At 41.2% G+C, this 15,000-nt stretch overlaps 1 protein-coding gene across 8 annotated transcripts in view; it reads right to left on the bottom strand.

Moving 5' to 3' along the window:
• The window catches only part of LOC106870904 (uncharacterized), an 80,103-nt gene that overhangs the window by 18,207 nt on the left and 46,896 nt on the right, over window positions 1-15,000 (bottom strand). For 6 of the 8 annotated variants that reach the window (XR_016240790.1, XR_016240791.1, XR_016240792.1 and 3 more), the window contains exons 1-2: window positions 14,741-15,000; window positions 4,114-4,175 (exon numbers count right to left, since the gene is read on the bottom strand). The exon at window positions 14,741-15,000 is cut by the window's right edge. Coding sequence is in view for 4 of the 8 variants with exons in the window: in XM_089347939.1 (XP_089204065.1) it covers window positions 4,114-4,175; window positions 14,741-14,902 (224 nt within the window). In the remaining 4 variants the exon portion in view is untranslated. The remainder of the gene's footprint in view (window positions 1-4,113; window positions 4,176-14,740) is intronic. The other 2 variants (XM_089347950.1, XM_089347961.1) reach the window with 2 other exon arrangements.

Genomic DNA, 15,000 nt, shown 5'->3' with positions numbered 1-15,000 from the left:
TGGAAAGAGAGAAAGAGAAAGATGTTTTTTGGCAAAACAAACCATTCATCTTGTGACCATTATTATAAAACCCTGCCATGGTCATCTTTGCCTTTCATCCTTTTGGGGTCGATAAAATAAGGACCAGTTGAACACTGGAATCAATGTAATCGACACATCCCCTCCCCCAAAATGGCTGCCCTTGTGGCAAAATTTGAAATCATCATCATCATCATCATCATCATTATATATTATTATTATTATTAAGGCAGTTAGCTGGCAGAAACGTTAGCACGCTGGGCGAAGTGCTTAGTGACATTTCGTCTGTCTGCATGTTCTGAGTTCAAATTAAACTGGGTTCGCCTTACCTTTCATTCTTTCAGGGTTAATAAAATTAGTACCAGTTGAGCGCTGGGGTCGATGTAATCAACAATCCCTTGCCTCAAAATTTCAGACCTTATGTCTATAGTAGAAAGGATTATTATTATTATTAATAAGGCATTGAGCTGGCAGAATCATTAGCATGCTGGGGCCAAAATGCTTGTCAGCACTTTGTCCTTATGTGCAGAGTTCAAATTCCACTGAGGCTGGCTTTGTCTTTCATCCTTTAGGGGTCAATAGAATATGTACCAGCTGAGCATTGTAATTGATGTAATCAACTTCCCCACCACCAAAGTTGCTGGCCTTGTGCCAAAATTTGAAACCATTACTCATCATCATCATCATCACCATTATTTAACGTCTGTTGTCCATGCTGGCATGGGTTGGACAGTTTGACTGGTCTGGCACCAAGATCCAGTCTGATTTGGCATGGTTTCTACGGCTGGATGTCCATCCTAACGCCAACCACTCTGCGAGTGTAATCGGTGCTTTTACATACTACCGGCATGTGTGCCATTTGCGTGACACCCTGTGTTGGACTGTGATTTTACTCAGGTTGATAGGTCTTCTTCTTGAACACGACATAATGCCAAAGGTCTTGGTCATTTCCTCCATAAGGCCCAACACTCAAAAGGAGCTTGGCCACTTTGCTTCCATGAGGCCCAACATTCAAAAGGAACTCAGCCACCTCGCCTCCGTGAGGCCACTTGAAATTATTTTTGTTAATTTGTGAGAATTGGTGCAGACTGCTTGAAGGGTAAAGAAATTGTCTTTACAACCATTGTGATTTCAGGTTCTGTCCTACTGCACAGCACCTTTGGCCAAGGGTCTTCTATTATAGTCTTGGGCCAACAAAGAGTTTGTGAGTGAATTTGATAGATAGAAACTGTGAGGAAGCTCAGTTCTATATTTAAAAGATGAGGAATTATGTACATTATTTACATTATTTACATTTGACAGATATTTGTCCTTATCTTGTTTGTTGTTAACACAACGTTTCGGCTGATATACCCTCCAGCCTTATTCAGGTGCCTTGGGGAAATTTCGAACCTGGGTTCTCATTCCTAAGGTATTTTTCAATGTTATTATTATTATTATTCAGGTCACTGTCTAGAATCGAACTTGGAATCTTGGGGTTAGTAGCTTGTGCTCTTAACCACACCATATGTCCGTGAGCAAGCTCCTTATATATGAATGTATGGGTGCAGGTATGGTTCTGTGGTAAGAAGTTTGCTTCCCAACTTCCAGTTTCTGGGTTCAGTCCCACTGCAGGGAACCTTGGGCAAGTGCTTTCTACTATAGCCTCAGGCCAACCAAAGCCTTGTGAATGGATTGGATAAATGGAAACTGAAAGAAGCCCATCGTATATATATGTGTGTGTGTGTGTTTGTGTCTGTGATTGTCCCTCCATCACTGGTTGACATCTGGTGCTGGTGTGTTAATGGTTCGGCAAAATAGACTGATAAAATAAGTATTAGACTTATGAAATAAGTCCTGGGATCGATCTGTTCAAGTGAAATGCTTTAATGCAGGGTGCCCCAGCATGGCCACTGTCCAATGACTGAAAGAAGTAAACAAATAGAAGAGTATTTCCTTGATATATATCTGATTGCTTTAAACGTGTATGAAGTATTGATACATGGATTTATTTTAAATATGTACAAATTGTGAAGGTGCATCATAAGATCATGGTTAGGCAGTGTGTTGTGTTCATCATCATCATCATCATTGCTTAACATCTACTTCAATGCTGGCATGGGTTGGACACTTTAACTGAAAACTGGTTGCACCAGGTTCCAATCTGATTTGGCAGGTTTCTATGGCTGGATGCCCTTCCTAATGCCAACCAGTTTGAGAATGTAGTGGGTGCTTTTTAATTACCACCGGCACGGGGGCCATTCCTGAACAAAATACTTCATTTCATGTTGCCCCAGTCCACTCAGCTGTAAATGGGTCACCCAGTATTGGACTGGCATTCTCTTCAACAAGAATGTTGGCCTAACACCCCCAGGCCAGTGGGGCGGCATCATTTGAAAGCTTTTTAGCTCTCAAGTGCCATACGTGCATATTTGACCAACATTGTATTACAATGTTGGTCAATCACTTTTCATAAAACACACTGAATGGTAGCTCTCTACTCTCACTCTTCTCTTTGAGTGCCACTTGAAGTAGTTGAAGATTTGGCCAGAGAAAAAAAAAACGAAACAAGTGCATATTTGACCAACATTGTATTAGAAAGCCGGGCAGTCTGGTTGATACTGTAATGTCGAAAGTATTGATACAATCTTTTGATTTATTTTAAATGCAGATAACCGATTGATACATATCTGATAGATTTATTTTATGTGCATAGATTATTACTACATATCATCATCATCATCATCATCATTTAACGTCTGCTTTCATGCTGGCATAGGTTGGACAGTTTGACCAGAGTTGGTCAGCTGGAGAGCTGCCCAGGCTCCGATTGTCAGTTTTGGCATGGTTTCTACAGCTGGATGCTGCAGCTAATGCCAAACACTTTACAGAGTTTAATGAGTGCACAGGCTCTTTACACATGGCACCAGTATGAGTGCTTTTTATCTTGCACCAGCACAGGTGCTTTTAATAAATAAAGAATTTATGCTGTAAGGTATTTGATATTCTTGTAATTGTCTATGTTACTCAAATATACTGCACTGGCCACTTTGAGTTATTTCAGGGTGGTGGTGACAGCAATAGTGATTGTGCATATTACCTTTTAAATGTCAGACTAGAAGGGAAAAAAATCTCACAGGTAAATGTGAATGTGGAGTCTCTTGTCCACCAGTTTCAGCATAGCCCCTGTCTTCCCTTCTTCCTTGTCACATGATGACATTATGCAAAATTGTGATTATAAGAAATCATAAACAATACCTTTTAAAAATTATTTCAGTTTATAGTTAAAGAAGCAGACAAGATTTATTTAGTCTCTCAATCCAGCCACTCACTTTTCATAAAATACACTGAATGGTAGCTCTCTACACTGAGGGAGCCTCTACATGGTCTCTGAGCCTTCTAGAAATGACAGCCAACTTTCCCTCAAGTCACAGTATATCACCTATAAAGAATTCCCCAGAATTGGCATACTATTAAAGAATAGGCAATCTGATTGTCCGGGGACAAGAAGACAGCAGAAGACATGCGCTTCTATCTCAACAACTGTCATCAGCACAGCCATTGCCTGGTTTATATCCAGCTGATGATACAGAGACAGACAGACAGACAGACAGACAGACAGAGTCAAGCTAAAAGAATTTATTCAATGTTATCCTTGGCTGAATTAACAATTGTTTTATTTACAATTGTGACTGCATTTTAACCCTCATTTCCTCTTCATACATTTTACTGTTATACATAAAAGTATCCAATCACACAGAACCTATCAGAGAGGGTGGGGTTGAACCCATAGACGCAGCACACAAAAGTCAGGTTAATTTTATGAAGCAATGCATTTCCTGTCAACCTGTAATCACCTTTCTGATATCAAACCTTTCATATGTGTGTGTGTGTTTGTATGCATATATGTATGTATGTATATATATTTATGTATATCTGTAAATGTATGTTTGTATAGCAACTAGAAATTATAAAACAAAAAGAAGCTAAAAGTAACAAAGAAAGAGGAAAACTGGTTTGGTCGATGGCAACATGTTCAACAAGATGTTAATCTAATTGCCATGTGTTTTGCTTTTGTATATTAAAATTGATTGAAGCAGCAGACTGCAGACTCACCTAATATAAGACGTGGGGCTGGAGAGGATGATGGCAGCAACAAGGACTACAATACTGGTCACCTGATAAAGAAATATATAAAAAAACGTGAACAATTAACAAACAGCTTTATAACAACTTACTAATTAGAATGACGAGTGATGCGTGCAAAGCTGAGTAAATAAGATACAACAGGAAATAGATTGGAGATATAAATCATGAGAGGAATTTCCTTAATGCTTCTATTGTTTCTTTCCACCTATTGCTTACTCTAGTATCTAGAGAGGGTCATTAGGCCAATAATAAACACACACACTGGTTTAATATCACTTCTTTATTATAAGTCAGTTGGTTAGTTATTTAACCAGCTAATTGCTTGTTTGTTTAACCCTTTAGCATTCAGATTATTCTGTCAATTATAATGCTTATTTATTCACATTGCTTTGAATTAGGGGACCCCCTTCGGTCATGAATGACCATAGGATTGCACTTAGAAAGTTACCCTCCTAGGCACAAGTCTGGGCAAAGTTGTTTAAGGAAGACCAGCAGTGACCCATTCATACCAGCATCCCCTCTCTATATCACTCATGTTATCCAAAGAAGGGTAAAGGGGCCAATACAGCTTGGCACCAGTGACATCGCAACTCATTTCTACTGCTGAGTGAACTGGAGCAATGTGAAACAAAGTGTCTGGGAATTGAACTCACTACCTCATGATTTTGAGCCCAATACTCTAACCAGTCTCTAACCTTCACTGCTTTGAATTAATTCATGCATTTTCCTCATAGCTTCAAGATTTCTATGATGTGTTTGTTTACTTTTAGAATAACATTGCAGGGTAGGTGTAAGATTCTTGATCTGGTTAGTTTGAAAACAAAACAGGTAGAATGTGTAGGCTGGATATGGCCTGATTACACGCTAAGGGGTTAATCTGTTGATTAAACAATCAATCAGTTGTTTGTCGAAGCCCTTTCATTACCATTTGTGACCTCATCAGTGACATTGCCCCCAGTCTTCCAGGTCTGCTATATAAACGAAAATGAGGTAAGAGGGATAACTCATGGTGGCCAATGACATGTATCCGAACAATGTAGATATATGCAGGTATATCAAATACCATACAATATAAATTTTTGATTTATTAAAATTATAGGTGGTTCTAGAGGATACTTCATAATTACCCAATGGCAGTTGAGACCAGGTCCACTTGAGAAGGGGAGATAATCCCAAGAGTCAAGGATTATCCAATTGTTATCCAAGGGAAAGGCAAAGATCGATACAGCTTGGCAACTGAGACGTCACAACTCATTTCTACAGCTGAGTGAACTGGAGCAACATGAAATAAAGTGTCTTGCTCAAGAACACAACACGCAACCCAGTCTGGGATTCGAACTTACAACCTCACGATCGTAAGCTCGACACACTAACCACTGAGCCATGCACCTTCACACACACACACACACACACACACACACACACACATATATATATATATATATATACATACACACATACACATGTACACATGTATGTATGTGTGTATATAAATATATCGCATAACATGCACCCTGAGATATTTTCTATCAGTGCTATTATCCCCCCCCCTCCCTCTCTCTCTCTTTGATCCTTTCTCTCTCATTATTCGCTACCAGTTATGCTATTTAAAACACTTGATGCAGCTAACTATCAAAGAAAAATCTCAAAGGAGTAATAGAATCTTAATTATGATAGCGGCAGCTGTGGTAGTAGTGGTGCCAGCAGTAACGAGAGTTGTGGGAGTAACAGTGGTGGTGGTGGTGATAGTAGTAGTAGTAGTAATTTTCGCTAGTAACATTCCATCAATAGTCATTCATATTATCAGTGTGTACAGCCTCCCTATCCCAAGAACCTCTCAGGTTTTGATATTCCGATTTATTCCTTTTACAGATTGCCTTGTATAAGTGTTCTGGCCGTTAATACATTGTGGTGTACAGGTTGATAGTATCATGGCGGCAGTTTCAGACAGCTGCCTGTGATGTTCGTCATATCTCTGGTGTTAATTTCATTGAAATTTGCCTCTTAGTCAGAGAAGGAAAACAAAAACCTTGCAGCAATTGTTAACTACTTAAAAAGGGGGGAAATAACTTCAAGAAATTAAGAATTAATTTCACAGAAAAATTTACTTTGATTTCTATGGTGGTGGTGGTGGTGGTCGTCGTCATAGGAATGGACAGTAGGTATTGTTGGTTTTTGGCCCTCATTGAAAAAAAAGCCTACGCTCTTAACTACTATGCCATATGCCCATGGGCATATGGCGTAGTGATAATAACATCGAAAACTACCTTAGGAATGAGAACCCAGGTTTGAAATTTCCCCAAGACACCTGATGAAGGCTGGAGGGTATATCAGCCGAAATGTTGTGTTAACAACAAACAAGATGAAGACAAATATCCATCAAATGTAAATAATGTAAATAATGTACATAATTCCTCATCTCTTAAATATAGAACAGAGCTTCTTCACAGTTTCTATCTACCAAATTCACTCACAAACTCTGAGTGAATTATAATGTAAATAATATATATATTACATAGACACACACACACTCATATATTCCAGTTTTCATATTGTCTGATGATCATAAACATGAAATTCGAATAAGTTGATGCAAGATGGTAGCTGTCATAACCATAAATAACTTTTGCCACTTGGCATAGAGTTCTATTTTGAACTTCTCACTTATTACCAAGTACACTACACACACACACACACACACACACACACACACACACACACACACGTCTATATATATATATATATATGTATATATATATATGTATATATATATATATATATATATATATATATATATATATATTTAAAATCTACAATTAAGAGCCCTCTCTACTCGCTGGCGGTACCTACCCACCACCACTACCCATTTTCCTTTATTCAAAAATTCTTATCGCTCCTTAAAATTATGGCTTTTAAGTGTTGATTTCTCAGCCCAAGAATTACAGCGTGATGTGCTGCTTGACTGGTCCCCCCTCTCTCTCTCTCTTTATATATATATATGATGATGATGATGATGATCTTTTCTCCCGCCATGCCTCTGTCTACCCCTCCATCCTCTCTCTCCCCCTTCGTAGTTTTTCCTTTAAGGTCTTCAGGTTCTGGCTATATATAAATGAGAAACCCATTCTAAATTATCTCGCTGACGTACTACGACGAAATACCCAAGATGCAGATAAGATAGAGATTTTTATTTATTTACGGCCTCAAACATCTCAATACCTTGCGCTTTAGTTTTGTCCCTTATTATTTATCTTGTTTCTCTCCATGAAATTCAATTGAATTCAGTTGTTGTCTTAAATTCATGCTTATTCATTTTCTAAGCTTCCTAAATTCATGCTACGTTATATTCTAATCACCCAGAATTCATTGCTCTTTTAAAAAATTACGATTTATGCATTGTTGTCTCTCAAATATTTAAAATCTACAATTAAGAGCCCTCTCTACTCGCTGGCGGTAACCCGCCCTCCCACCCCCTCCACCGGAAGTTCATTCGTCTGTCATCCCTCTGTCATCCCACCCCCTCCACCGGAAGTTCATTCCTCTGTCATCCCACCCCCTCCACCGGAAGTTCATTCCTCTGCCATCCCACCCCCTCCACCGGAAGTTCATTCCTCTGTCATCCCACCCCCTCCACCGGAAGTTCATTCCTCTGTCATCCCACCCCCTCCACCGGAAGTTCATTCCTCTGTCATCCCACCCCCTCCACCGGAAGTTCATTCCTCTGCCATCCCACCCCCTCCACCGGAAGTTCATTTCTCTGTCATCCCGCCCCCTCCACCGGAAGTTCATTTCTCTGTCATCCCGCCCCCTCCACCGGAAGTTCATTCCTCTGTCATCCCACCCCTCCACCGGAAGTTCATTCCTCTGTCATCCCACCCCTCCACCGGAAGTTCATTCCTCTGTCATCCCACCCCCTCCACCGGAAGTTCATTCCTCTGTCATCCCACCCCTCCACCGGAAGTTCATTCCTCTGTCATCCCACCCCCTCCACCGGAAGTTCATTCCTCTGTCATCCCACCCCCTCCACCGGAAGTTCATTCCTCTGTCATCCCGCCCCCTCCACCGGAAGTTCATCCCTTTGTCATCCTGTCAACCTCGGCTGTCTCCCGGAACCCATCTAGTGGCCTTGGCCATCCTCTCCCCTACCTTTGGGTAGCGCATTAAGGTTGAGAAATGTTTGCAGGTTGTAGGTAATGTTTTGCTTATGAATTCTTCCAATTGCAAGTTTTCTTTTCAGGTACACGACACTGCTTTTCCTCTTCCCAGGCTACAGGCCCACACCCCCAACACCCATACTGTTAGGATTGGCACTCTCAACGTCGGCACGCTGAAAGGTAGATCTGGTGAAATTGTTGAGATGCTTGAACGGAGATGCGTAGATATGTGCTGCATCCAGGAAGTAAGATGGAGAGGAGGTTCTGCAAGGTTCCTCACAGGCAAAGAACACAGGTACAAGATTTTCTGGGCAGGGAACACTGACGGGGTCGGGGGCGTAGGAATACTTCTAGCGGAGAAATGGGTGGATAAGGTAATCGAGGTCGTTAGAGTAAGTGACAGAGTACTTAAGATCAGACTAGTGCTTCATCATAGATTAGCTACTGTCATCTCAGCCTATGCACCTCAACCTGGGCTACCAGATGGTCTGAAAGACCAATTCTATGACACCCTCTTGCAAACTACCTCGTCGACGAGTGACAGGGACCTTCTCTTTGTGGCTGGAGACTTCAACGGTCATGTCGGACGTCGTGCTGGGGGCTTCCATGGCATACATGGAGGCTATGGCTTCGGTTCCCGCAACGAGGAGGGAACCAGACTGCTGGAGTTCTGTGATGCAACCAATCTTATGGTCTGCAATACCAACTTCAGGAAACCTGCCAGTCACTTAGTCACCTACCGCTCCGGCAGACACTCTAGCCAAATCGACTACATCCTCGCCAGAAATAGGGAAAGAGGGCGGCTTATAAATGCCAAAACCTACCCTGGCGAAGAATGTACCCCACAACATAGATTAGTAGTTAGCGACTTTGGGATCAAGGCAAAATGGGTGCCCAGAATTAGACAGGCTTGGAGAAGAAGGGTGTGGAAGCTTAAAGACCCTGCAAACGGACAGAGACTTAGAGACAAGTTACTTGAAGCATTTAACGAAATAGAAGGGGATATAGCATCATACAACGTGGAAGACAATTGGAGATTTCTGCGGGACAACCTGTTGAAAGCCACCGACCAGATTTGTGGGTGGTGTAAGGTCCCCTCCCAACCCAGAGTAACGTGGTGGTGGAACAAGGAGGTAGACAGGGCTATTAGACAAAAGAAACAAGCTTGGAAGGACTGGAAGAACGGTGGTAGCAGGGAATTGTACCAATGTGCCAGAAGGGAGGCTAGGCGACAGGTTTATTTAGCCAGAGGGGAAGCAGATAAGGAAAGATTTGCCAATGTTCTGCGCCGTGAGGACCAAAGACTCGAGGTATTTCGGGTTGCAAGACAGTGTAGGAGAGAGAATAGTGATGTTGTAGGAGAGAAATGTGTTCGCATGGATGATGGTACGCTTGCATTAAATGAGGATGCAAAGAAAGAGGTCTGGAGATGCCACTACGATAGATTGCTTAATAAAGAGAATGAATGGGAGAAAGAGAGCCTGCCTTATGTCGACCCAATAGAGGGACCAGCTATCCGAGTTGATAGTACCAGGGTAGATAAAGCAATTAAGAGTATGAAGACCGGGAAAGCCCCCGGCCCATCAGGAATCACTGCAGAGATGCTCAAAATATCTGGCAGTGTTGGCTATAGCCTAGTCACCCGTATTACGAACCAGGTGATACACGAAGGAGTCATACCCTATGACTGGTGTAGCAGCATCATAGTCAACTGCTACAAAGGTAAAGGGGACGCTTTAGATACAAATAATTACAGAGGCATCAAGCTGTTAGATCAGGTTATGAAAGTTACAGAGAGGGTCATAGCCCAACTAATTAGGGAGCGAATCAATTTAGATGAGATGCAGTTTGGGTTCGTGCCAGGTAAAAGCACTACTGATGCCTTATTTCTAGTGAGACAGTTGCAAGAGAAATACCTAGCCAAGGATAAACCTCTGTACCTGGCTTTCGTTGACATGGAGAAAGCCTTTGACAGGGTCCCCCGATCCCTTATCTGGTGGTCAATGAGGAAACTTGGGATAGAAGAATGGCTAGTGAGAGCTGTGCGAGCCATGTACAGAGATGCGGCCAGTAAGGTGAGGGTTGGAAATGAGTACAGCAATGAATTCCGGGTAGAGGTAGGGGTCCACCAAGGTTCCGTCCTCAGCCCCCTATTATTTACCATAGTCCTCCAGGCAATCACAGAGGAGTTCAAGACAGGTTGCCCCTGGGAGCTCCTCTATGCTGATGACCTTGCCCTAATTGCGGAGTCACTATCAGAACTAGAGGAGAAGTTTCAGGTGTGGAAGCAAGGTCTAGAATTGAAGGGCCTTAGAGTCAACCTAGCTAAAACCAAAATCCTAATAAGTAGGAAGGTAGATAAAACACAAACCCCTTCAGGTAGATGGCCCTGCTCAGTATGTAGAAAAGGAGTAGGTAGTAACTCTATAAGATGTACCCGGTGCAAGCTATGGACACATAAGAGGTGCAGCAACATCAAAGGCAGGTTAACTAGCAAGTTAGTTTTTGTTTGTGGCAGATGTTCAGGTGCAATAAAGACTGCAAACAAACAGGAAACAACTTCTATCTCATTCCAGGGTGAAAAACTAGAGGTAGTCGATAGCTTCCGCTATCTGGGCGACCAAGTTAGTAGTGGGGGTGGGTGCGCTGAAAGTGTAGCTGCTAGAATAAGAATAGCCTGGGCAAAGTTTAGAGAGCTCTTACCCCTGCTGGCGACAAAGGGACTCTCACTCAGAGTAAAAGGCAGACTGTATGACGCATGCGTACGAACAACCATGCTACATGGCAGTGAAACATGGGCTGTAACTGCTGAGGACATACGTAAGCTCGCAAGGAATGAAGCCAGTATGCTCCGTTGGATGTGTAATGTCAATGTGAATACCCGTCAGAGTGTAAGTATCTTGAGAGAAAAGCTGAACATTAGAAGCATCAGTTGTGGCGTGCAAGAGAGACGATTGCGCTGGTATGGACATGTGGTGAGAATGGAGGAGGATAGCTGCGTGAAAAAGTGCCACACCCTAACAGTTGAGGGAACCCGTGGAAGAGGTAGGCCCAGGAAGACCTGGGCTGAGGTGGTGAGGCAAGACCTTCATACATTGGGCCTCACCGAGGCGATGACTACGGACCGAGACCTTTGGAAATGGGCTGTGCGTGAGAAGACCCGGCAAGCCAAGTAAGATCGTTGCCAGTGCCCCTGGACTGGTTCTTGTGCGGGTGGCACATGAGATGCACCATTTTGAGCGTGGCCGTTGCCAGTACCGCCTGACTGGCTCCTGTAGGATTTTCGAGCGAGATCGTTGCCAGTGCCCCTGGACTGGCTTGTGCGGGTGGCACATAAAAGACACCATTTCGAGCGTGGCCGTTTTCGTGCGGGTGACACGTAAAAGCACCCACTACACTCTCTGAGTGGTTGGCGTTAGGAAGGGCATCCAGCTGTAGAAACTCTGCCAAATCAGACTGGAGCCTGGTGTTGCCATCCGGTTTCACCAGTCCTCAGTCAAATCGTCCAACCCATGCTAGCATGGAAAGCGGACGTTAAACGATGATGATGATGATGATGATATATATATATATATGTTGTTGTACTTGGGGATGGTCATATTGCCAGTTTATATATATATATACACATGCAAAGACATATACACATGCATAATAGGCTTCTGTACAGTTTCTGTCAGCCAAATTTTTGTTGCAATGCATTTAACCCAAGACTGTGTTAGAGAACAGTTGCACAAAGTTCCAATGTGTGAATCGAACCTGGAACCCCATGGCTATGAAGGCAGCTTCTTAACCCCACAACCATGTCTACCTCCAAAGGCCAAGCTCTACCTAACAACATTACCCTCCCTCACCCACAAACAACTTCACACTCTGACATGACTTCTTTTGTTTTGCCCCAGGATTAACAAACACAAAATGCTGAAACAAAGTGAGAAAACAAGTATGTCTGTTCTAAGTTATCATCTCATGACTGCCATTTTGGTGCCTGTTGCCATGGTAACAGTTGGTCTTTTAACTAAAAGGCTAATTAAGATAATTAAGAACATAGGAACTACAAACACATTCTGCTTGTTTTCTTTCTCCTGAGACTAATAATTATTCGTAATTAGTTAGGGAGAAAACAAAACTTTCATAATTTAATTAACGGATTTTCTCTCACACTTTATTGTTTTCTTAATAATACTAATAATAATCTCTTGTTACGATAGGCAGAAGACCTGAAATCTTTTAGGGTGGGGGACGGTGTAAGTGAATTACAGTGACCCCAGTATTTCACTGGTACTCATTTTATTGATCTTGAAGGGATGAAAGGTGAAGTTAACTTCGGAGTTTGAACTCGGAATGTAAAGACAGATGAGATGCCATTAAGCATTTTGTAATAATAATAATAATAATAATAAATAATAATAATAATAATAACAATAATTAATAATAATAATAATGAATAATAATGATAATAATAGTAGGTATGATAAAAAATATTCAGACAAATACATAACAAAAACACCAGGACGTACAAATATATATAACATACAGAAAATTGCACTACTGGGCACTGCACACATCCTACACAAAACACTTTCAATACAGTAACCATAAGAGCATCACAGCAAACCACAGCACATACCCAAGGCACACAGAGCTGCACTCGGTAGTGAAGTGAAAGCACGTCATAAAAATAAAACTACTGAATAATAATAATAATAATAATAATAATAATAATAATAATAATAAAAGAACACTACTACAGACAGTACATGGTGGAAACACTACTACAGACAGTACATGGGAAATGACAAAGAGCTGGAAACACTATTACAGACAGTACATGGCTTTACCAAGGAAATAGATATGAAATTCGGATTAGAAAAATGTGCCAAAGCAACCCTGAAAAGAGGAAAATTAGTTAAGAGTAGCAACATCACACTAGATAAAGCCAATGAAATAAGAGAACTAGACGAAAGCCAGCCATACAAATATTTAGGAGTCAATGAACTAGATAGGATACAACACACACAAATGAAAGAAAAAATAAAGAAAGAGTACAATAGACGAGTTAGATCAATACTAAAAACAGAGCTCAATGCTAAAAAGAAGATAATAGGCATTAACACTTTAGCTGTCCCAGTTGTAAGTTACAGCTACAACATCCTTAACTGGACACTAAATGAACTAACCAAAATAGACAGGAAAACAAGAAAAATAATGATAGGATCTAGGATGCACCACCCAAAATCTGACATAGACAGGCTATATATACAACGTACAGAAGGTGGTAGGGGTCTTATACAGCTGGAAAACTATTATAAAATAACCAACATAGGACTGCAAAAATACCTACTTCAGAAGCAAGGAAAACTAATACAAATAGCCACAAAACACGAGCAAAACAAAAAACTGTTTTCAGTATTTAAGGAAGCTGACAAATACAAACAAGAAATCATACTACCTAACAAATATGAAAAAGAAGAAGAAACAACAAAAGCTATAAAACAAATGAAATCCAAACTAAAACTAGAACAGCAATGGACCATGATAAAACGATGGCAAGAAAAGCCCCTACATGGTAAATACTGGGCTAAACTAAATGCAAAAGAAATAGACAGAGAAAAATCCCAGCAATGGTTGAGAAGCTCAGGACTCAAAGCAGAGACTGAAGGATTTTTAATTGCTGCACAAGACCAAAGCCTCCCCACCAGAAATTACCAAAAACATATAATGAAAAGAAACATAACAAGTAACTGCAGAATATGTGGAGATGGACAAGAAACAATAAATCATATTATCTCTGGCTGCCCAGTCCTGGCTAAGAAGGAATATATTCACAGACACGACAGAGCTGGGACCTATATACACTGGAAGCTATGCCAACACTATGGAATAACAACAGAAAAAAGATGGTATAAACACACGCCAGAAAAGGTCACAGAAAACGAGAAAGCAACCATACTCTGGGATATGCCAATACACACAGATAGAGAAATTAAGGCAAATAGACCAGATATAGTTGTCAAAGATCATGAAGAAAAAAAATGCTTTCTAATTGATGTATCAATACCAGCAGATGACAACATTTCCCTAAAAGAAATGGAGAAACTTTCAAAATACAAAGACCTGGAAATAGAGGTAACTCGAATGTGGAATCTAAAAACAGAAACAATTCCTATCATAGTAGGTGCCTTAGGTATAATAAAAAAAATATTCAGACAAATACATAACAAAAACACCAGGACTTACAAATATATATAACATACAGAAAATTGCACTACTGGGCACTGCACACATCCTACGCAAAACCCTTTCAATACAGTAACCATAAGAGCATCACAGCAAACCACAGCACATACCCAAGGCACACAGAGCTGCGCTGGGTAGTGAAGTGAAAGCACGTTATAAAAATAAAACTACTGAATAATAATAATAATAATAATAGCACCTACCACACCTTTGGAGTGGTTGGTGTTAGGAAGGGCATCCAGCTGTAGAAACTTTGCCAGATCAGATTGGAACCTGGTGCAGTCCCTCAGCTTACCAGCCCTGGTCAAACTGTCCAACTTACGCCAGCATGGGCAACAGACACTAAATGATGATGAATGATGCATGTGTCTGTGTCTACGTTTGTCCCCACCAACATTGCTTGACAACCGATGCTGGTGTGTTTACGTCCCCATAACTTAGCAGTTCAGCAAAAGAGACTGAT

This window comes from Octopus bimaculoides, chromosome 1 (assembly GCF_046866305.1).
Source record: "Octopus bimaculoides isolate indiv1 chromosome 1, ASM4686630v1, whole genome shotgun sequence".
Taxonomy (NCBI): Eukaryota; Metazoa; Mollusca; class Cephalopoda; order Octopoda; family Octopodidae; genus Octopus; species Octopus bimaculoides.
Note: the sequence above shows the minus strand (reverse complement) of the source record. Positions and strands in the feature narration are given on the sequence as shown.